General features: G+C 50.2%; 1 protein-coding gene across 2 annotated transcripts in view; it reads left to right on the top strand.

Moving 5' to 3' along the window:
* TUBGCP5 (tubulin gamma complex component 5) overlaps positions 1–23,980 on the top strand; it is a 129,289-nt gene that overhangs the window by 37,025 nt on the left and 68,284 nt on the right. For both annotated transcript variants that reach the window (XM_075336626.1, XM_075336625.1), the window contains exons 8-9: positions 4,949–5,038; positions 15,710–15,803. In XM_075336626.1, coding sequence (XP_075192741.1) covers positions 4,949–5,038; positions 15,710–15,803 — 184 coding nt within the window. The remainder of the gene's footprint in view (positions 1–4,948; positions 5,039–15,709; positions 15,804–23,980) is intronic.

Below are 23,980 nucleotides of genomic sequence, written 5' to 3'. Positions count from 1 at the left end.
ACCTCTGGTTGTGGGCTTTTTATTATACACTCTCAGGGCATTCTACAGGAGTGTATTCTTGCTGCAGAGCCTCCACCTCAGCAGCATGTCTGTCACTAGGAGCAAGGCTGCAAAGCTGTACGCTATATGCACTGCATGTAAGCTCATTCTGCTAGAGCCAAGCACATACCCACATTGTGATGCCTGCTCTAACATGGTGGTCCCTCAGCCTGGAGCCTCCTCAGGGGTTCCTCCGGCCGCTCCAGCCCCGGTGGCTGATCCCCCGGCTTGGGTAGCATCTTTTTCCAGAGCTATTTCCAGTCTTTTGCCGACTCCATGGGACAGCTGTCCCGGACACTGCTGACCATGCATCAGCCCCCTTCTCAGGGCCCCCCTGCTGCTCCGAGATCTGCAGAGCTCTCAGAGCATGTTCTAGGACCCCGTCCTCCTAAACGGAGATGCAGGGACCCTTCTCCTTCCTCGTCCCACGGCTCTGATTCACGAGCCGAAGTGCAGGGCGAGGAGGATACTTTTACTGTGGGCTCAGACGCTTCCTCTATGTACCCCATTGCCTTGTCTGAGGGTGATGCGGATGTTAGTGACTTGATTGCGTCCATTAACTCCGTACTGAACCTCAATCCACCAGTGTCAGAGGAACAAGCCTCTCTGGTAGAGATACATCAGTTTGCCTCACCTAAGAGAGCTAGGAGTACGTTTTTTAACCACTCCAGTTTTCAGGCCACTGTCACTAAGCCCAGGGCCTGTCCTGACAAACGTTTTCTGAAGCGTAGTTCTGATGACCGTTTTCCCTTTCCACCAGATGTGGTGAAGGAGTGGGCTCAGTCCCCAAAGGTAGACCCTCCGGTGTCTAGAATCTCAGCCCGCACAGTCGTAGCGGTGGCCGATGGCACCTCTCTTAAGGATCCCACTGACCGCCAGGTTGACCTTCTGGCCAAGTCTGTATATGAGGCGGCAGGGGCCTCGTTCTCCCCGTCTTTTGCGGCAGTGTGGGCTCTTAAGGCAATCTCTGCCTCTCTGGCGGAGATACATTCCCTCACCAGGGACTCTATGCCTGAGATGGATGCCTTAACTTCTCAAGCTTCGGCTTTTTCATCCTACGCCATGTCTGCCATTCTGAAGGCTTCTCAGCGCACGGCGGTGGCCTCCGCTAACTCTCTTGCGATCCGCAGGATCTTGTGGCTTCGAGAGTGGAAAGCAGACGCTTCTTCTAAGAAGTTCCTTGCGGGTCTCCCTTTTGCTGGGTCCCGGCTGTTTGGTGAACAACTGGATGAAATAATTAAGGAAGCTACTGGCGGGAAGAGTACTTCCTTGCCACAAACTAAAGCCAAGAGACCTGTCCAGAACAGGAACCAATCGAGGTTTCGTTCCTTTCGTTCCTCTAACTGGTCATCCTCTAAGCCCTCAGCCTCGTCCACGACCGCAGCCAAGGATCGTAAACCCATCTGGCGCGCGAAGCCGCGTCCTCAGAAGTCCGGAGGAGCCACTGCCACTAAGGCAGCCCCCTCTTGACTATCTGGCTGCGCCAGCAACGTCCTTGGTCGGTGGCAGGCTCTCCCACTTTGGCGACGTGTGGTTTCAACACGTCTCCGATCAGTGGGTGCGGGATATCATCTCCCACGGCTACAGGATAGAATTTTCTTTCAGCCCGCCAAACAGATTTTTTCTGTCCACCCCCCCCCTGCTCCAAAGCCGCCGCCTTCTCTCAGGCCGTGGCATCCCTGCAGGCCAACGGTGTAATTGTTCCGGTTCCCGCCCGAGAACAGTTCAGAGGTTTCTACTCAAACCTCTTTCTAGTCCCCAAGAAGGGCGGTTCCTTCCGACCCATCCTGGATCTCAAGCTTCTCAACAAGCATGTTCAGGTGCGGCGTTTTCGCATGGAATCTCGGAGATCGGTCATTGCATCAATGACCCAAGGAGATTTTCTAGCATCCATCGACATCAGAGATGCCTATCTGCACGTGCCTATCGCGGTCTCACACCAGCGTTGGCTCCGCTTTGCAATCGGAGAGGAACATTTCCAATTCGTGGCTCTCCCCTTCGGGTTAGCCACGGCCCCTCGTGTTTTCACCAAGGTTATGGCAGCAGTGGTTGCGGTCCTGCATCTCCAGGGGTTGGCAGTAATCCCCTACCTGGACGACCTTCTAGTCAAGGCCTCATCCAGTGCAGACTGCCAGCGGAGTGTCTCGCTCACCCTTGCCATGCTCGTTCAGTTTGGGTGGCTTGTCAACCTGCCCAAGTCCACTCTGACCCCGACCCAGGGACTTATGTACCTAGGGATGCAATTCGAGACTCTGCCGGCACTTGTGAAGTTGCCCTTAGTCAAACAGCAGTCCCTTCAGCTGGCGGTGCGCTCTCTGCTGAGGCACCGCCGTCATTCCATCAGGCACCTCATGCAGGTGCTGGGTCAGATGGTGGCGTTAATGGAAGCAGTTCCCTTTGCCCAGTTCCATCTGCGTCCCCTGCAGCTGGACATTCTCCGCTGTTGGGACAAGCGGACCTCTTCCTTGCACAGACTAGTGGCTCTGTCGCCACAGACCAGGAGCTCTCTTCAGTGGTGGCTTCGGCCCCTCTCTCGGTCACAGGGACGCTCCTTCCTGACTCCGTCCTGGGTGATCCTCACCACGGATGCCAGCCTCTCCGGTTGGGGAGCAGTATTTCTCCATCACCGAGCACAGGGCACTTGGACTCCGTCCGAATCAGCCCTCTCGATCAATGTGCTGGAAATCAGAGCTGTGTTTCAAGCTCTCCTAGCCTTTCACCACCTGTTGGCGGGCAGGCACATTCGAGTCCAGTCGGACAACGCGACAGCGGTTGCCTACATCAATCACCAGGGCGGAACTCGCAGCCGCCTGGCGATGTTGGAGGTTCAACGAATCCTCCAGTGGACGGAGGACTCCAAGTCCACCATATCAGCAGTCCACATCCCAGGCGTAGAAAACTGGGAGGCCGATTATCTCAGCCGTCAAACCGTGGACAGCGGCGAGTGGGCCCTGCACCCGGCAGTGTTCCGGTCAATCTGCCGCAAGTGGGGTACTCCGGAAGTGGATCTAATGGCATCCCGGCACAACAACAAGGTTCCGGTTTACGTGGCTCGCTCCCACGATCATCAGGCCTTCGCAGCGGACGCGCTGGTTCAGGATTGGTCCCAGTTCCGTCTGGCCTACGTGTTTCCCCCTCTACCTCTCTTGCCCAGGGTTCTGCGCAAGATCAGAATGGAGGGCCGTCGGGTCATAATCCTTGCTCCGGACTGGCCCAGGCGAGCTTGGTACCCAGACCTGCTCCGCCTGTCCGTAGAGGTGCCGTGGCATCTCCCGGACCGCCCAGACCTTCTCTCTCAAGGTCCGTTTTTCCGCCAGAATTCTGCGGCTCTCAGATTGACGGCGTGGCTCTTGAGTCCTGGATCCTGATGGCTTCAGGCATTCCCTCGGAGGTCATCTCCACTATGACTCAGGCTCGAAAGTCTTCTTCGGTCAAGATTTATCACAGGACTTGGAGGATCTTCCTGTCCTGGTGTCGCTCTTCCGACCATGCTCCTTGGCCGTTCTCCTTGCCGACCATCCTGTCTTTTCTACAGTCTGGTCTACAGCTAGGACTGTCCCTCAATTCCCTCAAGGGACAGGTGTCGGCTCTGTCGGTATTATTCCAGCGGCGTATCGCCCGACTGGCTCAGGTGCGCACCTTCATGCAGGGCGCAGCTCACATCATTCCTCCTTACCGGCGGCCTTTGGATCCCTGGGACCTTAATCTGGTCCTCACGGCCTTACAGAAACCCCCCTTTGAGCCTCTTAGGGAGGTTCCCTTGTTTAGACTTTCACAGAAAGTTGTTTTTCTAGTAGCCATAACCTCTCTCAGGAGAGTTTCTGATTTGGCTGCGCTCTCTTCGGAATCCCCCTTTTTGGTGTTTCACCAAGACAAGGTGGTTCTTCGTCCGACTCCGGATTTTCTCCCTAAGGTGGTGTCTTCTTTCCACCTTAACCAGGACATTTCATTGCCCTCTCTTTGTCCGGCCCCTGTGCATCGCTTTGAGAAGGCGTTGCATTCTTTGGTGCGGGCACTCCGAATCTATGTGTCAAGCACCGCCGTTTCTAGGCGGTGCACCTCACTTTTTGTGCTAACCGCGGGTCAGCGCAAGGGTCTCTCTGCTTCTAAACCGACCCTAGCTCGTTGGATTAGGTCGGCTATCGCCGATGCCTACCAGTGTTCTCAGGTGCCCCCTCCGCCAAGGATTAAGGCGCACTCGACCAGAGCTGTCGGTGCCTCCTGGGCTTTCAGGCACCAGGCTACGGCTCAGCAGGTTTGTCAGGCTGCCACTTGGTCCAGTCTGCACACTTTTTCGAAGCACTACCAAGTGCATGCTCATGCTTCGGCAGATGCGAGCTTGGGCAGACGCATCCTTCAGGCGGCTGTCGCCCATTTGTGAAGTTAGGTTTTGCCTACTTCTCAGTTTGGTTTATTTCCCACCCATGGACTGCTTTAGAACGTCCCATGGTCTGGGTCTCCCATAAGGAACGATGAAGAAAAAGAGAATTTTGTTTACTTACCGTAAATTCTTTTTCTTATAGTTCCGACATGGGAGACCCAGCACCCTCCCTGTTGCCTGTTGGCAGTTTTTGTTCCGTGTGTTTTCACCGGCTGTTGTTGTAGACAGAGTTCCGGGTTTTTCCGAGTTTTACTCTCTCTACTTATGGGTGGATGGCCTCCTTCAGCTTTTGCACTGAACTGGTTAGATTGTCATCCAGGGGGTGTATATAGCCCGGAGGGAGGAGCTACACGTTTGAGTGTAGTACTTTGTGTGTCCTCCGGAGGCAGAAGCTATACACCCATGGTCTGGGTCTCCCATGTCGGAACTATAAGAAAAAGAATTTACGGTAAGTAAACAAAATTCTCTTTTTTTTCTTTTTACACTGGTGTATTTAACATGAGCGGGTCTAATGTAACTGTTTTCTAGGGACCAGCATTTATACACCACGGATCCTCTGTATACACCTGATGATAAAACCATCGTGACCGAAACGCAAGTGATTCGGGAGACCCTGTGGTAGGTGTTCGGTTCTAGGTACAAATGGGATGATTGAATTTATCAATACAAAGTAACCATTATGAAAAAGTCAGTGTTGCCGTTGTATGATCTAAAGAAGGGGATTTCTACTACTAGATAACCCCTCCATAATAGCTGCAGTTTGGTGCAGAGTACAAACTTACAGAATGTACGAGTACATGGTTACTGTCTGGACTGGTGCCACTTAGGTGATCCTGAAGCTGTCTTTTCCAAGGTCGCGTGGTATCAGTGAATACTAAAGCTGGTGTCACACACAGCGACAACGACAACGACGTCGCTGCTACGTCACCATTTTCTGTGACGTTGCAGCGACGTCCCGTCGCTGTCGCTGTGTGTGACATCCAGCAACGACCTGGCCCCTGCTGTGAGGTCGCCGGTCGTTGCTGAATGTCCAGCTTCATTTTTTGGTCGTCACTCTCCCGCTGTGACACACACATCGCTGTGTGTGACAGCGAGAGAGCGACGAAATGAAGCGAGCAGGAGCCGGCACTGGCAGCTGCGGTAAGCTGTAACCAGCGTAAACATCGGGTAACCAAGGGAAGACCTTTCCCTGGTTACCCGATGTTTACGCTGGTTACCAGCCTCCGCCGCTCTTGCTGCCAGTGCCGGCTCCTGCACTGTGACATGTGGCTGCAGTATGCATCGGGTAATTAACCCGATGTATACTGTAGCAAGGAGAGCAAGGAGCCAGCGCTAAGCAGTGCGCGCGGCTCCCTGCTCTCTGAACTGTGACATGTAGCTGCAGCACACATCGGGTTAATTAACCCGATGTGTGCTGCAGGAGAGCAAGGAGCCAGCGCTAAGCGCGGCTCCCTGCTCTCTGCACATGTAGCACAGCGACGTTATGATCGCTGCTTCTGCTGTGTTTGACAGCTAAGCAGCGATCATAACAGCGACTTACAAGGTCGCTGTTACGTCACCGAAAATGGTGACGTAACAGCGACGTCGTTGTCGCTGTCGTTTAGTGTGAACCCAGCTTAACTGGCTTGCAGCCTTCTCTAGTCCTTGAGAGTAGACCTACAGCAGTGGACAATCCCTTTACTTAAGAATAGAATAGTTTGGTACCGTATAAAAGCAGTGCGAAAAATCATCTAAAATGAAAATCTCAACGCTACAAACACATTCACAACCAAGCTTGTATTTTCCCAAAGGTACTAAAGAGAAAAATAAATAAACTTTCCAAATAGTCGTCATTACAAATCCTTCATCTTGTAATTACACCTTTTATGCAGACGTGGAGGTTTCCATAGTAAGAGACTAAAGACAAATTGTGCGCTTTGATCTCGCAGTCCTCCTTCCTCCCATATAAAGGTTATGGTTGGCACGCCGGGTGGTAGGATAGATGTCCAGACAATACTGCAGAAAATGCCACGGCCGTCTGTCTCTGCTGAGCGTCCACCATGTCTATTAAACCTGTTCACCAAAAAGCTTATCTATATTGAAAAGGTGCAAACTGAGCGAAATAATGTATCATATAGGAATTACTCCACAATTATGCACAGCAAGACCAAATATATTTTACAAGCAATTTATTGAAAAACACAACACTTAAAAAAACAAAAAAAAAAAACTACAAAACGTACAGGACACATTCATAAACCAATTTCGAACAAAAGCCACTAGATGGCGATAAGCTATAATACTGACCACTTGCGGGAACACATTTATTCAGTATGAGTGGTCAGTATTATATATAATATGCGTGTGTGTATAATATATATTATGTATATGTGTGTGTGTATGTGTATGTATGTATGTATATATATATATATATGTATGTATGTATGTGTGTATGTGTGTGTGTGTGTGTGTGTGTGTGTGTGTGTATATATATAATATATGTTCAATGTATTTTATTAAGTATCTTTTCAGAATTACAATAATAATCATGCGCGTATATTGAAAACATTTACAAATTTTCAACACAAAAATGTAACGAACTGTTAAGTTACGTCCTTTTGTGTCCTAAGACACAAATCCCTCCGTCCATTCCGAACCTCACAAACGTATCCCCGTGACCTTCTTTGGCTACATTCCCATCTTTGAATGAACTTCTCTAAAGACAACTACATTTGGACGTCCTGGGTCACTAGGACAGAATATCTTAAGAAATATTATACTGTTCGTCACTTCCAGAGAGGTTAATGACTTCATCAAGACAAAAGCTAAGAATGAGTAAAGAACAGCGTGAAAGATCCAGATGAGAGAAAAGAGAAAGCAGGGAGGGGGGGAGGGGAAGGGAAGGGAAAGAAGTCACCCGTGGACACTGATATAATATAATATAATATATAATATAAACATACACACACACACATTATATATGTGTGTGTGTGTGTATGTATATGTGTACATTTCCGGTGACTACCTCTTGAAGCTCGCCATGAGTATGCAAAGCAGTAATCAAAGCAAAAGGTGGTCACTTTGAAGAACCTAGAATATAAGACATGTTTTCAGATGTTTCACACTTTTTTGTTAAGTATTTCATTCCACATGTGTTAATTCATAGTTTTGATGCCTTCAATGTGAATCTGTGTGTGTGTGTGTGTGTGTGTGTGTGTGTGTGTGTGTGTGTGTGTGTGTGTGTGTGTGTTACAGGCAATGTATGAAAATCCCGCATTCTATAGAATACCTAGGCAATGTATACACTCCCTGTCGTTTTCGGGCAAGGTATGAAATATCTGTGTTGCTCTATACTTTTCCTTGGCCTTACATAAAATGTCTAGGTATTATAAAGAATGACAAGAACTGCTCAAGCAAAGTCTTATATAATGCCCAGATTGGAAAAGTCTTTAGTAACAAATAGTCAAAAAACTAATGAAAGAAGAAATCCTAAATGAACAACAGGATATCTTTACTGGGGGAAAAACACAAAGAAACAGAAGTGTCATTTCAGACCATTAGTCTTTAGTAACAAACAGTCAAAAACATGAAAGAAGAAATGCAAAATGAACAACAGGATATCTTTGCTGGGAAACAAAAAAAAATAATCAAAAAAGGAATCAGAAGTGTCATTCCTGCTATTTGTTGCGGCACGGGAGGCTAGAATGGCATTTTGAATTGCACTTCATTATTTATATATAATAAAAATATATATATATATATATATATATATATATATATATATATATATATATATATATATATATTAATATATATATATTAATATAATATAATATTTTTCCGCAAAGGCATTTGTTAGTTTGGCACTTAGTCTTGCACATACACCTCCAAACATCCTTGACACTTCCTGTGGACTGAGCAGTAGCAGCAGATCAAAGAGGCATTTCTTTGTCGCTCCATTGGGAGACCCAGACAATTGGGTGTATAGCTTCTGCCTCTGGAGGCCACACAAAGTATTACACTTTAAAAAGTGTAACCCCTCCCCTCTGCCTATACACCCTCCCGTGGACCACGGGCTCCTCAGTTTTATGCTTTGTGTGGAAGGAGGCACACATCCACTCATGCATTCTCATACTTAGTTATGTCGGTTGGAAGAAAAGAGGACCCCCACGGGGTCCCCGGCATGTTCCCTTCTCACCCCACTATGTCGGCAGTGTTGTTAAGGTTGAGGTACCCATTGCGGGTACAGAGGCTGGAGCCACATGCCGTCTCCTTCACCATCCCTTAGCGGCTCTGGGAGAAGTGGGATCCTGAGCGGTCTTCCATTTGCTGTGACCGTGCTCCATCCGCAGCCCCTGTGGGAACCTGCCGGACCGGAGCCTCTTCAACCCCAGGGACCGGGCCCTGCAACTTAAAGGTACTCTGTATCCCTGTCTGGGATCGTACAGAGAGCGCACCTTCTTCCCGGGAGTCGCGGTAGTTTTAAAACTAAGGAGGCCGGTGGACTTCCGCGCCGACCGTGCCTGCTTGTCGGGTGCGGCCTCAAATTTAGTCCCCGGCTTCACCGCGGCCTAGTCGCAAAAATCCCGCCCCCGGGCCTGCCTATCAGGGATAAGGGCGGGTTCTCCGGTATGACGTCGGATGTGAGGGCTGGAGCATCCTGCATGTCTTCCTCCCCCCTCACTGACCACTGTGGGGACCCCAGATTCCCGCTCTTGGCTGGCGCCGCCCTCGGCTCCACTCCTCCCCTGAGAGCTCCGGCGGCCATTTTCTGGCATTCTGCCGGTGGATGCTTCTCAGTGAACAGCTCAGCAGCTTCGGGGGATCCAAGGCAGGGAATCTGGAGGACACACTCCGCTCGTTAGCGATCGGTAAGCCGCACCGGTCACCCGGTGCTGGCCCCCCTGGGGTGCCGGTATAGATACATACATATATATTTATACAATAGATATATATATATATCTGTTCGGTCAGTCCGTATACCTTGGTCCCTATATACCCTCAGTTGGTCACTCTCCTAGGAGACAACAGCATGTCGTCCACAAGGAGCAAAACTACTAAGGCACAGGTTTTTTTTCGCGGCCTGTACCTCTTGTGGGGCTATGTTGCCTGCGGGATCCACGTACCCTCACCGTGAGCAGTGTTCGACTCCTGCCACACATGCTCAGCCGGAGCCTCGGGCACTGGTGGGCCCCTCGGCTCAGGTAGACCCCCCCCCCCCTGCTCCCCCTGAACATGCAGGGACAGAGTCACAGGGGTTGGCCTCTTTTGCTGAGAAACTTTCTCAGTCCCTTTCTCAATCCATGGCACAGTCTATGGACAAATGGTCTGCTAGGCTCCTGGAGGCATTGCAGTCCAGACCGGACCCTTCACAGGCCCCGGCCCCTGTTAGCTTGTCTCCTCCAGGCCCCTCTCGGTCCGCGCCGCAGCGTGCTCCCAGGTTGGCCCCTAGGTCTCAGGCGGAGGACTCCTGCCCGGACCGCAGTCCCAGACCGGCAAAGCGGTCTCGCTGGGACTCTTCCCCGTCTTCCTCACGCTGCTCGGAGGACTCTCAGGAAGACGAGGCGGATGTGGGAGCTCAGGGCTCTGACCCTGACGTCGCCCTTAACCTTGATACACCTGAGGGGGATGCCTTAGTAAATGATCTTATCTCATCCATCAACCAGGTGTTGGATCTTTCTCCCCCGCCTCCTCCTGTGGAGGAGTCGGCTTCTCAGCAGGAGAAACACCAGTTTCGGTTCCCCAAGCGGACTCGAAACACGTTTTTTGATCACTCTAACTTCAGGGATGCTGTCCAGAAGCCCAGGGCGGTCCCGGACAAGTGCTTTGCTAAACGGCATACTGACACGCGTTATCCCTTTCCATCTGAAGTTGTTAGGGGCTGGTCTCACTTTCCCAAGGTGGATCCGCCAGTTTCCAAATTGGCTGCTAGATCCGTTGTGTCTGCTGCAGATGGCTCATCCCTGAAGGATGCCACTGACAGACAGATAGAGCTCTTGGTGAAGTCCATCTATGAGGCCACGGGCGCGTCTTTCGCCCCGGCCTTTGCCGCTGTGTGGGCTCTCCAAGCGATCTCGGCTTGCCTGGCTGAAATTAATGCTGTCACACGGAATTCTGCTCCGCATGTTTCGTCTTTGACTTCCCAGGCATCTGCCTTTTCGTCCTACGCCATGAACGCCGTCCTGGACTCCGCTAGCCGGACGGCTTGTAGCATCCGCTAACTCCGTGGCAGTCCGCAGGGCCATGTGACTGCGCGAATGGAAAGCAGACTCGGCTTCCAAAAGGTTCTTAACTGGTCTGCCTTTTGCTGGCGACTGTTTATTTGGCGAACGATTGGATGAAATTATTAAGGAATCCAAGGGAAAGGAATCCTCCTTACCCCAGTCCAGACCTAAGAAGCCTCCGCAACGAAAAATACAATCAAGGTTTCGGTCCTTTCGTCCCTCCGCCAAGCCACAATCTTCCTTGTCCAACAGGCTGGAGAAAGGCCAGAGGAACTCCTATGCGTGGCGGTCCAAGTCACGCCCCCAAAAGGCCGCAGGATGCACTGCCTCCAAGACGGCCTCCTCATGACTCTCAGCCTCCCCTAGCCGCATCCTCGGTCGGTGGCAGGCTCTCCCGCTGTGGAGACGCCTGGTGGCCACACGTTCAAGACCGATGGGTGAGAGACATTCTGTCTCAGGTTTACAGGATAGAGTTCAGCTCACGTCCTGCGGCTCGTTTCTTCAGAACCTCCCCGCCCCCCGCTCAGGCCGAGGCACTTTTTCAGGCAGTGGACGCTCTGAAGTCAGAAGGTGTTGTGATCCCCGTTCCCCCTCAGGAACGTGGTCGCGGCTTTTACTCCAACTTGTTCGTAGTGCCCAAAAAGGACGGGTCATTCCGTCCCGTTCTGGACCTCAAGCTACTCAACAGACATGTGAGAACCAGACGGTTTCGGATGGAATCTCTCCGTTCAGTCATCGCCTCGTTGTCACAAGGAGACTTCCTGGCATCGATCGACATCAAGGATGCTTATCTCCATGTGCCGATCGCACCCGAACATCAACGCTTCCTGCGTTTCGCCATCGGGGACGAACACCTCCAGTTCTTCGCATTGCCCTTCGGCCTGGCGACAGCCCCACGGGTTTTCACCAAAGTCATGGCATCCGTCTTGGCGGTCCTACACTCTCAGGGCCACTCGGTGATCCCCTACTTGGACGATCTCCTAGTCAGGGCCCCTTCTCGGGTGGCGTGTCAACAAAGCCTTGCCGTCGCTCTGGCGACTCTCCAGCAGTTCGGGTGGATCATCAACTTCCCGAAATCCAAGTTGACACCAACCCAATCACTGACTTACCTTGGGATGGAGTTTCACACACAGCCAGCGTTAGTCAAGCTACCACGGGACAAACAGCTTTCTCTGCAGGCAGGGGTGCAATCACTTCTTCGGAGTCAATCACACCCCTTAAGGCGCCTCATGCACTTCCTGGGGAAGATGGTGGCAGCTATGGAGGCAGTGCCGTTTGCACAATTTCATCTACGGCCGCTCCAATGGGATATTCTCCACAAATGGGACAAGAGTGCGGCTTCCCTCGACAAGAACGTCTCTCTTTCCCTCGCGACCAAAACATCACTTCAGTGGTGGCTCCTACCCACATCTCTGTCAGGAGGAAGATCTTTCCTACCCCCAACCTGGGCTGTGGTCACCACGGACGCGAGCCTGTCAGGTTGGGGAGCGGTTTTTCTCCACCACAGGGCTCAAGGAACCTGGACTCCGACAGAATCGTCCCTTCAGATCAATGTTCTGGAGATGAGGGCAGTATATCTAGCCCTATTGGCTTTCCATCGGTGGCTGGAGGGCAGGCAGATCCGTATCCAGTCGGACAACGCCACTGCCGTCGCCTACATCAACCACCAAGGCGGCACTCGCAGTCGTCAAGCCTTCCAGGAAGTCCGGCGGATTCTGCAGTGAGTGGAAGACACAGGCTCCACCATCTCCGCAGTTCACATCCGGGCGTAGAAAACTGGGAAGCAGATTTTCTCAGTCGTCAGGGCATGGACGCGGGGGAATGGTCTCTTCACCCAGACGTGTTTCGGGAGATCTGTCGCCGCTGGGGAACGCCGGACGTCGATCTCATGGCGTCACGGCACAACAACAAGGTCCCGGCCTTCATGGCACGGTCTCAGGATCACAGAGCTCTGGCGGCGGATGCGTTAGTGCAGGATTGGTCACAGTTCCGACTGCCGTATGTGTTTCCCCCTCTGGCAATGCTGCCCAGAGTACTACGCAAGATCAGGTCCGACTGCCGTCGCGCCATTCTCGTCGCTCCAGACTGGCCGAGGCGGTCGTGGTATCCGGATCTGTGGCATCTCACGGTGGGTCAACCGTGGGCACTTCCAGACCGCCCAGACCTGCTGTCACAAGGTCCGTTTTTTCCATCTGAATTCTGTGGCCCTCAACCTGACTGTGTGGCCATTGAGTCCTGGCTCCTAGCGTCTTCAGGGTTATCTCAGGATGTCATTGCCACCATGAGACAGGCCAGGAAGCCAACGTCCGCCAAGATCTATTATAGGTCTTGGCAAATCTTCCTGTCCTGGTGCACTGCTAACGGTCTTTCTCCATGGCCGTTTGCCTTACCCACATTCCTTTCATTCCTTCAATCTGGAGTGGACAAGGGTTTGTCCCTCGGCTCTATCAAGGGCCAAGTGTCGGCACTCTCCGTGTTTTTTCAAAAGCGTCTAGCCAGGCTTCCGCAGGTCCGCACGTTCCTGCAGGGGGTCTGCCACATAGTTCCACCTTACAAACGTCCGTTGGAACCTTGGGACCTTAACAGGGTCCTGACGGCTCTTCAAAAGCCGCCTTTTGAGCCACTCCGGGATGTCTCTCTCTCCCGTCTTTCGCAGAAGGTGGCCTTCCTAGTGGCAGTCACGTCTCTTCGGAGAGTGTCTGAGCTTGCAGCGCTGTCATGCAAAGCCCCCTTCCTGGTTTTTCACCAGGATAAGGTGGTTCTGCGTCCTGTCCTGGAATTTCTCCCTAAGGTGGTATCCCCTTTTCATCTAAATCAGGATATCTCCTTGCCTTCCTTTTGCCCTAATCCAATTCACCAGTGTGAAAAGGATTTGCACTCTTTGGATCTAGTGAGAGCACTCCGGTTCTACGTGTCTCGCACGGCGCCCCTGCGCCGTTCAGACGCGCTCTTTGTCCTTAAGTAAGGGCTCTCAGGCCTCCAAGTCAACCTTGGCTCGGTGGATCAAGGAACCGATTCTCGAGGCCTACCGTTCTTCTGGGCTTCCACTTCCTTCAGGGTTGAAAGCCCATTCTACCAGAGCTGTAGGTGTGTCCTGGGCTTTGCGGCACCGGGCGACGGCTCAGCAGGTGTGTCAGGCAGCTACGTGGTCTAGTCTGCACACTTTCACGAAGCACTATCAAGTGCATACCTATGCGTCGGCTGACGCCAGTCTGGGTAGGCAAGTCCTTCAGGCGGCGGTTGCCCACCTGTAAGAGGGGGCCGTTTTTCGGCTCTTTCGATTGAGGTATTCTTTTACCCACCCAGGGACTGCTCTTGGACGTCCCAATTGTCTGGGTCTCCCAATGGAACGACAAAGAAAAAGGGAATTTTGTTTACTTACCGTAAATTCCTTTTCTTCTAGCTCCTATTGGGAGACCCAGCACCCGCCCCTGTGCCCTTTGGGCTAGTTGTTCTTGTGTACACATGTTGTTCATGTTGAATTGTTCTTATGGTTCATGGTCTTCAGTTCTCCGAACATCCTTCGGATTGAATTTACCCTAGACCAATTTATAAGTTTCCTCCTTCCTGCTTTTGCACCAAAACTGAGGAGCCCGTGGTCCACGGGAGGGTGTATAGGCAGAGGGGAGGGGTTACACTTTTTTTAAAGTGTAATACTTTGTGTGGCCTCCAGAGGCAGAAGCTATACACCCAATTGTCTGGGTCTCCCAATAGGAGCTAGAAGAAAAGGAATTTACGGTAAGTAAACAAAATTCCCTTTTTTGTGGTCAGGAACATCTTGAACCTTGAGCAAGCCCTTTTGACAAACACTGAATTGTGATCTTGCATAGAGTCCACTTATTATTCCTCACAGATTCTTTGGAAAATGAAAGGTGGAATCTGATTGGTTGCTAATGCTAAGGGCAACTGAGCCAGTTTCACAGATCTGCTGCTGCCTTTTTTTGTTCACCTACTTTTGGACGTCCGACCCCTGTAGTATTCTACACTCCGCCTGTTTGTCATTTAGGTATTCTATAGAAGGACTAGGAAATGTACGAATATCGGATGCTGATGTATTTCATACCTTGATGACCCATTTCCGGCAAAGTATATATATATATATATATATTATATTATATTATATTATATTATATTATATTATATTATATTATATTATATTATTATTATATATTATTATTATTATATATATTATTATTATATATATTATTATTATATATATTATATTATTATTATATTATTATTATATATATTATATTATATTATTATTATATATATTATATTATATTATTATTATATATATTATATTATTATTATATATATATATATATTATATTATTATTATATATATATATATATTATATTATTATTATATATATATATATATATATATATATATATATATATATATCATGACTCTGCACATGTGCTTTGCTTTAATGTTTGCATACTCAAGGCCAGATCTTGGTATATTACACCACACCATTTTCTAGACATTATTATTAGGGATGATAGAATACCTCAAATATTCGGCTTCGCGAATATTCGACGAATAACTCGCCGCTATGCGAATATTCGATGCGCAATGTAAGTCTATGGGAAGCCCGAATAGTTGTTATTCGGGTTTCCATTAGACTTACATTGCGCATCGAATATTCGCATATGTAAGTCTATGGGAAGCCCGAATAGTTGTTATTCGGGTTTCCATTAGACTTACATTGCGCATCGAATATTCGCGAATAGTTGTATAGCGGCAACCTATTTGGAAAATATTTGCGAAGCCGAATATTTGAGGTATTCGATCATCCCTAATTATTATATTATACTAGCCTCTCACCATCTAGTGGATTCTCTTGGTAATGCTTTATATTTTAGGAATTTGTGTCCTGCATCCGCCTCCCTCATTTTCTTACGGTTTTATTGTGGTTTGTTTTTGTTTAACAATTGTCATGTCTTTCAATATGTTACTAATAAAATATAACTCTGTCCTTACTTTGCAAAATTGTGGAGTAATTCTTATATGATGATCAACTTTATTTCGGCTATGATCGTGCATTTCTCATAAATAACCCTTTATTTTGTTTTCTAGGTTACTTTCTGGTGTGAAGAAGCTTTTCATCTTTCATTTAAATGATGGAAAAGTCACGGTCAGGAATGACATCATTGTGACACATATGACACATGTAGGTTACTAAGCTTATTTATTATCCTCTTCAGATTTCTTCATTTAACCCCTTCCCTACATTGGATGTACCAGTACATCCTATACTGTGGTGTGTTCCTGCAAATGGACGTACTGGTACGTCTTAATGATCGAAGTGGCACAAGTGGTGTGGCCGTACAATTGTTGCTCGGGAGCTCGGTAATTGTTGCACAAGGTCCCCTGGCTGCCTAACGCCTTAAATGCCACAACCAATAATGGTTGCAGCATTTAGAAGGCTGGGAGGGGGAGGAGGGTCCCTCTCCCACCCGATCAGGATTCCCGCAACATGATGACGGATGATTTCCTCAGTACACACAAGATTGTCGATTTATAAATGATTTGGTGACATAAAGTACAATTGGTAGAGGACAGTTGAACTAGATGGACTTGGGTCTTTTTTCAACCTATGTAACGGCGTCCCGATCATTGTCATGGCAAAATATATAATGTATAATATATATATATCTATATATATATCTATATATATATCTATATATATATATATATATATATATATATATATATATATATATATATATATATATATATATATATATATATATATATATATATATATATATATATATATATATATATATATATATAATGTACATATACATTTAGTGGGGGAAAAAGTATTTAGTGAGCCACCAATTGTGCAAGTTCTCCCACTTAAGCAACGAGAGAGGCCTGTAATCATAGGTAGATCACAACTATGACAGACAAAATGAGAAAACAAATCCAGAAAATCACCTCTCTGATTTGGCAAGATTATTTTTGCAAATTATTGTGGAAAATAAGTATTTCTTTATCACTTCATTGGGGGACACAGAGACCATGGGTTGTATGCTGCTGCCACTAGGAGGCGACACTATGCAAAAAAGGTAAACTCCTCCTATGCAGTATACACCCACCAACTGGCAATTATTCCTCAGTTTAAGCTTAGCGTCCATAGGAGGTGGACACACTTGGGGCTGCTCTCAGCCCCCCAGGTTTGTATTTTTAATATTTTCTCTTTTCTTTAAAAGACACAGCTCGTCGGGCGACAGGGTGTAATCGCTCACCCTGCTCTCTCCCCTAGAGACCGGTCGCACAGAGTGGGGTCCGTCCGCCACTACTGTTGTCTTCCGTGTCTGTCTGGCAGGACCCTACCCCCCTAACACTTTCAAGACGGTTTGGGGGGCATCCGCACAGAGGGACAGGCGGATGGTCCTTGCCCCCCCCCCTCCCCCTGCACGCTCACCTTCCACAGCCGGCCTGATCAGGGAGGGGAGACAAAGATGATACAGGATTCTTCCGGTCACCCGTGTGAGGATCAGAATGACCGATGCCCGTCTCCCTATATCCATTCCAGGATCAAAAAGGGACTAACAGCCGTCAGGACAGGTACCCTCCCGTTCCCCAGGCCATGGTCGGATATATAATAGAGATAGAGATAGAGATATCTATCTCTATCTCTCCTTTCCTTACCCTGGGTCAGCTCCCCTTCACGCAGGCTGCGCGCACACCCACCTTTCACAGTCCCGAGCCTGGCGCTGCCCACCAATTCCCCTGCGGCCTCCCTTCTAATTTAGTCCCCGGCTTCTCCCAGGCCTAGCTCCCGACCGAGACACGCCCCCTCCCGGCCAGCCTATCGCCCAAGTCCTTGCTTACCAGCAGGCCCGCCCGCTCCAGCAGCCTGTCACAGCAGGCCTCTCCTGCGCGCCCTTTCCAACCAATCACGGGCGCTCTCCCTCCCGGCCGTCCCTAAGCCAATCCCTGCAGGTTTATTTCTGGAGCGCGCCAGTTTTGCGCGCCCTTTTCCTGCTCCTCCCCCTGTCTGGGTGCTCTCACAGCTTCTCCAGTGCCATCGCAGCCACTGCTGCTACTCTGTGCGGTGTGCGGCGGCAGTGTCCCACGTGAAGCCTCCGGCCTCATACCCCTGCAGCTCCCCGGAGCCCCCATATCTGCTCCCTCTGCCTGCAGTCTGACACACCAGTGGGACACAGTGCCAGCAGAACCTGGGTAAGCCCTGCCACTGGGAGGCAGCTCCTTCCCCAGTACCCCATCCACCTGGCATCCTCCTGTCTGTTCTACCGCTCTCTCGCTCTCTCTCCTTTTCCGGTCTAATGTCCAACACAAGAGCCTCTCGCTCTCAGTCACAGGCCATAGTCCTACACTTCGCCTGCACCTCTTGTTTAAAGAAGTTTCCCTCAGGGCAGTCCTCGCCCCTCTGCCAAGCCTGCAGCACCCCCCAGCATGACTACTACGGAGCCCCCCACCGCCCGTAACGAGGACTCTGCCCCCACACCTGAGTGGGCTGCAGTTCTCCCGCAGTCCGTGGACAACCTAACTAAGGTATCTCAAACCCTGGTTTCAGCCCTAGAGCGTCTGCCCGCCTCCACCTCTGGAGCCCCCCCGGTGGCCCAGAGTGAGTCTGAGCCCGCAGCGCTACTAGCTCGGCAGGGCAGGACGCACAAGAGGTCTAGGAAGCGGTCCTTCTCAGGTTCGTCCTCCAGCTCTCCTAACCCCTCCACAGCCTCCAGAGCGGCACACTCTCCCTCTCCTACCTCATCTGCGGCAGCACCAGATTCGGACCAGGACCCTGATTCGGACTCCGATCTGGATTCTGAACATATTTCTAAGCTGAGCAGCATGATGGACAGTCTGGTTATTGCCGTCAACCAGACCCTAGAGGTAAAGGATGTAGATCCGACCCCCGCCAGTCAGTCGGTTCCTTTCAAAAGGGCCAAAAAAACGCCAAGGGTCTTTGGCAACCACAGGGAATTTGATGCCATTTTCTCTAGACAGTGGGAACATCCTGACAAGCGTTTCCAGAAGCGCAAGCGAGCACATATTCTTTACCCCTTTGCACCGGAACTTCTTCAGAAGTGGTCAGCGTCTCCTTCAGTGGACCCTCCAATCTCCCGATTTTTCTTCTAGTACCACCTTACCACTCTGATGGTGCCTCCCTTAAAGACTTCTCTGACAGGACAATAGAATCCCCAGCCAAGTCGGCCTTTGAAGCCTCTGGTTCTGCCATCTGTCCAGCCTTTGCATCCACCTGGGTCTCCAAGGCTATCTCCGCCTGGGCAAAGCTACTTCGACGTGGTATACTGTCTGAAGCTCCCGGCCCTGAGCTGGCGGACCTGGCAGATCAGATCGCCCATGCCGGAAAGTATCTGGTTACCGCGTCCCTCGACTCCGCTGCTTCCGCAGCACTGGCAGCCGGTAACATTGCCGCAATCCGCAGAGCCTTGTGGCTTAAGGCGTGGAACGCGGACTCAGCATCCAAAAAGTCCCTCACCAGTCTCCCCTTTTTCGGGGCCAGACTCTTCGGAGAAAAACTGGACAAGATCATTTCTGAGGCAACAGGGGGTAAGAGTACCTTCCTTCCTCAGCAAAAGGTCCCTCGAGCCCCTCCTAAAAGACGGTCTTTTCCCTTTTGCCAATTTTCTGCCAACAACAGCATCCGTCGAGAGCGGTCACCAGCACGTCAAGAGAGACGGAAGCCCTCTTTTAAAGCAACACCCTCCTGGCGTTCCCGCGGCCAGCACTACAAGACCTCCAGCTCCAGATCCAATAGATTCTCCTCCGCATGACTGGGCTCCCATTCCCGGATTCTCCAGGGTCGGCGGTCGCCTCCGGCTGTTCAGAAGCGTGTGGCTTTCCGTGATAGACGATGCTAGGGTCCGAGACGTTGTCTGTTACGGCTACAAGATAGTTTTCTTCACGCCCATATTCACGCTTCATCAAATCCCACCCCCCCAAGGATCCCTCCCTCACCAGGGGATTCTTCGCGGCCATCCAGTCCATGCGAGATTCTGAGGTCATCACACCCGTCCCCACTCAAGACCGGTTTCAGGGTTTTTATTCAAACCTTTTTGTTGTTCCGAAAAAGAACGGCACCATATACCCCATTCTGGACCAGAAGCTGCTCAACAAGCGTGTCAGTCTTCGTCACTTCCGCATGGAGTCTCTACGCTCAGTGATTGCATCCATGCAACTTGGGGAGTTCCTTTGTTCGGTGGATATTCAGGACGCCTATCTTCACATTCCGATCTTCCCAGCTCATCAGAGATTCTTACGCTTCGCAGTTCAGGATCAACACTATCAATTCACAGCTCTCCCATTTGGGCTCTCAACGGCTCCCAGAGTCTTTACCAAGATAATGGCAACCGTCATGGCTATTCTTCGGACCCAGGGAATCCTAGCCATCCCGTACCTGGACAACATTTTAGTCAAAGCTCCCTCGGCATCGGAGTGTCGCGAAAGCCTCAGCATCACCCTGGATACTCTAACCCGTCTCGGCTGGTTGATCAACAGACCAAAGTCATCTCTTATCCCGGCACAATGCATCTCATTCCTTGGGATGGTCTTCGACACTGCACAGGCGAAGGTTCTCCTGCCCGAGGACAAGCTCTCGGCCATTCTCAAGGGAATTTGGAACCTCCAACGCCCTCCCCATTGCTCTCTCCGGTATTGCATGAGCATTCTCGGGAAAATGGTGGCACCAATAGAAGCGGTGCCCTACAGTCAATTCCATACACGCCCTCTTCAGGGTTTCCTTCTATCAAGATGGGACAAGTCTCTTCACTCCCTGGATCGCCCAGTCGTGCTCCCTCCACGAGTCAGAGAGTCACTGGAATGGTGGAAATGCTCTCCCCTCATCCTCCAAGGGAGATCATTTCTTCCCCTTCGATGGAAGGTCATTACGACAGATGCCAGTCTCCTAGGCTGGGGAGCCACATTCCAAGACCTCACAGTTTAAGGTCGCTGGACCGAGCTGGAAACGACCCTTCCCATAAATATTCTGGAGTTTAGGTCTGTTCGATTGGCTCTCTTACACTGGGAGACCCTGCTCCTCGGAAACCCAATTCGGGTACAGTCCGACAATGCGACAACTGTGGCTTACATAAACCACCAAGGAGGAACCTGCAGCAGAGCAGCAATGAAGGAGGTGTCCCAGATACTCTACTGGGCCGAACAGAACATCCCAGCGATCTCAGCCGTCCACATTCCGGGAGTGGACAATTGGGCCGCCGACTTTCTCAGCCGAGAAGGCCTCGCCGCGGGAGAGTGGTCCCTCAATCCCATCATCTTCCAGCAGATCTGCTTCAGGTGGGGGACCCCCGACGTGGACCTCTTGGCCTCCAGGTGGAACCACAAGGTGCCCCAGTTCGTATCCAGGGCAAGAGATCCGCTGGCGTTCGCAACGGACGCCCTAGCGATCCCCTGGTCGCAATTCTCTCTTCCGTACCTCTTCCCCCCGCTTCCGCTCATCCCCAGATTAATCAAGAAGATCAAATCAGAAGGAATCCCGGTGATTCTCGTGGCTCCAAATTGGCCCCGTCGTCCTTGGTATGCAGAACTCGTGCACCTTCTCGCCGACGTCCCGTGGAGACTACCAGACATCCCGGACCTTCTCACTCAGGGACCATTCCTCCACCAGAATTCACAGTCGCTCAATTTAGCGGCATGGCTGTTGAAGCCGCAATACTAACTTCCTCAGGATTCTCAGAAAGGGTCGTCCAAACAATGATTAGAGCACAGAAACTCTCCTCCTCCCGCATCTACCACCGTACGTGGAAGGCCTATTTTTCCGCTGGTGTGAATCTAACCAGGTCGCGGCCATGACCTTCTCCTTACCGGTTCTGCTGTCCTTCCTGCAGTCCGGTCTGGATGCGAGGTTGGCTCTCAGCTCCCTTAAGGGTCAGGTGTCTGCTCTTTCCATCCTCTTCCAGAAGAGGATTGCCTCTCGCTCACAGGTTCGCACATTCATTCAAGGGGCCGCTCATTCTGTCCCCCCCCCCCTTTCCAACCTCCAGTGGAGCCTTGGGACCTTAACTTAGTTCTGTCCGTTCCTCAGCATTCCCCATTTGAACCTATTCAGGAGGTGTCTCTAATGTTCCTTTCTTGGAAGGTCGCCTTCTTAGTTGCCATCACGTCAGTCAGGCGTGTGTCTGAACTAGCGGCACTTTCTTGCCGCTCTCTCTATCTCGTCTTCCACCAGGATAAGGTAGTTCTTCGGCCAGTCCCGTCCTTTCTTCCGAAGGTGGTCTCCTCTTTCCACCTCAACGAAGACATTTTGTTCTTCCCTCTTTTTGCCCGAACCCGTCTCACCCTCGTGAGATTCTTCTCCACAAGCTGCACTTGGTCAGAGCCCTCCGCCTGTACATTTCCAGGACGTCTCATTTCAGAAAGTCAGATTCTCTGTTCGTGCTTCCATCCAGTCCGCGCAGAGGCCTCCCCGCTTCCAAGTCCTCCATTGCGCGATGGATCCGTTCTGCCGTCCTAGAATCCTACCGGGTAAGGGGCAGAGCGCGCCCATTCAGGATTACAGCCCATTCCACCAGGGCGGTGGGAGCCTCTTGGGCGGTCCGCCACCATGCCCCGGCGTTGCAGCTTTGCAAGGCTGCAACCTGGTCTTCACTCCACACTTTCACGAAGTTCTACAGGGTTCACACTTTCGCATCCTCTGATGCGAGCCTCGGTAGACGCGTTCTGCAGTGGACCGAGGTCAGCCCTGAGAGTAACGATAGACCCACCCGTGGGACTGCCTTAGGATGTCCCATGGTCTGTGTCCCCCAATGAAGCGATAAAGAAAAGTAGATTTTGGGTACTCGCCGTGAAATCTTTCTTGGAGCCTTCATTGGGGGACACAGCACCCGCCCTTGTGTTGGATACGTGTTACTATTGAATGTTGATTCTAATGTTGACTTCTGTAAGATTGTTCGTTCTTTCCTTGTTGTCTCCTATTGCTTTCTCACTAACTGAGGAATAATTGCCAGTTGGTGGGTGTATACTGCATAAGAGGAGTTTACCTTTTTTGCATAGTGTCGCCTCCTAGTGGAAGCAGCATACAACCCATGGTCTCTGTGTCCACCAATGAAGGCTCCAAGAAAGAGATTTTACGGTGAATACCTAAAATCTATTTTTGGTCAATAAGTTCATCTCAATATTTTATGTATCCTTTGTTGGCCAATGACCGAGGTCAAACGTTTTTTGTAAGTCTTCATAAGGTTGGCACACACTGTTTTTGGTATGTTGGCCCATTCCTCCATGCAGATCTCCTCTAGAGCAGTGATGTTTTGGGCCTGTTGCTTTGCTACACGGACTTTCAACTCCCTCCAAAGGTTTTCTATCGGGTTGCGATCTGGAGACTGGCTAGGCCCCTCCAGGACCTTCATAGGCTTCTTCATTGCCCTGGCAGTGTGTTTGGGATCATAATCATGCTGAGAGACCCAGCCACGTTTCATCTTTAATGCCCTTGCTGATGGAAGGAGGTTTGCACTCAAAATCTCACGATACATAGCCCCATTCATTTTTTCATGTACATGGATCAGTCATCTTGGTCCCTTTGCAGAGAAACAGCCCCAAAGCATGATGTTGCCACATCCATGCTTCATAGTAGGTATGGTGTCCTTTGGATGCAACTCAGCATTCTGTCTCCTCCAAACACAACAAGTTGTGTTTCTACCAAACAGTTCTACTTTGGTTTAATCAGAACATATGACGTTCTCCCAATACTCTTCTGGATAATCCAAATGCTCTCTAGCAAACTTCAGATGGGCCCGGACATGTACTGGCTTAAGCAGGGGAACACATCTGGCACTGCAGGATCTGAGTCCGTGGCGGCATAGTGTGTTACTGATGGTAGCGTTTGTTACTGTGGTCCCAGCTCTATGCAGGTCATTCACTAGGTCTCCCCGTGTGGTTCTGAGACTTTTGATCACTGTTCTTGTGAACATTTTGACCCCTGGTGGTGAGATCTTGCATTGAGCCCCAGCTCGAGGGAGATTATCAGTGGTCTGGTATGTCTTCCATTTTCTTATTATTGCTCCCACAGTTAATTTCATCACACCAAGCTGCTTGCCTATTGCAGATTCAGTCTTCCCGGCCTGGTTGAAGGCTACAATTTTGTATCTGGTGTCCTTCAACAGCTCTTTGGTCTTCACCATAGGGGAGTTTGGAGTGTCTTTTATACTGGTAAGTTCAAAAAAGTGCCATTTACTACAGGTAATGAGTGGAGGACAGAGAAGCCTCTTAAAGAAGAAGTTACAGGTCTGTGAGAGACAGAAATCTTGCATGTTTTTAGATGACTAAATACATATTTTCCACCATAATTTGCAAAAAAAAAATATTGCCAAATCAGACGATTTTCTGGATTTGTTTTCT

The sequence above is a fragment of the Anomaloglossus baeobatrachus genome, chromosome 2, assembly GCF_048569485.1.
Source record: "Anomaloglossus baeobatrachus isolate aAnoBae1 chromosome 2, aAnoBae1.hap1, whole genome shotgun sequence".
Classification (NCBI taxonomy): Eukaryota; Metazoa; Chordata; class Amphibia; order Anura; family Aromobatidae; genus Anomaloglossus; species Anomaloglossus baeobatrachus.
This window is presented reverse-complemented; position numbering and strand designations above follow the sequence as displayed.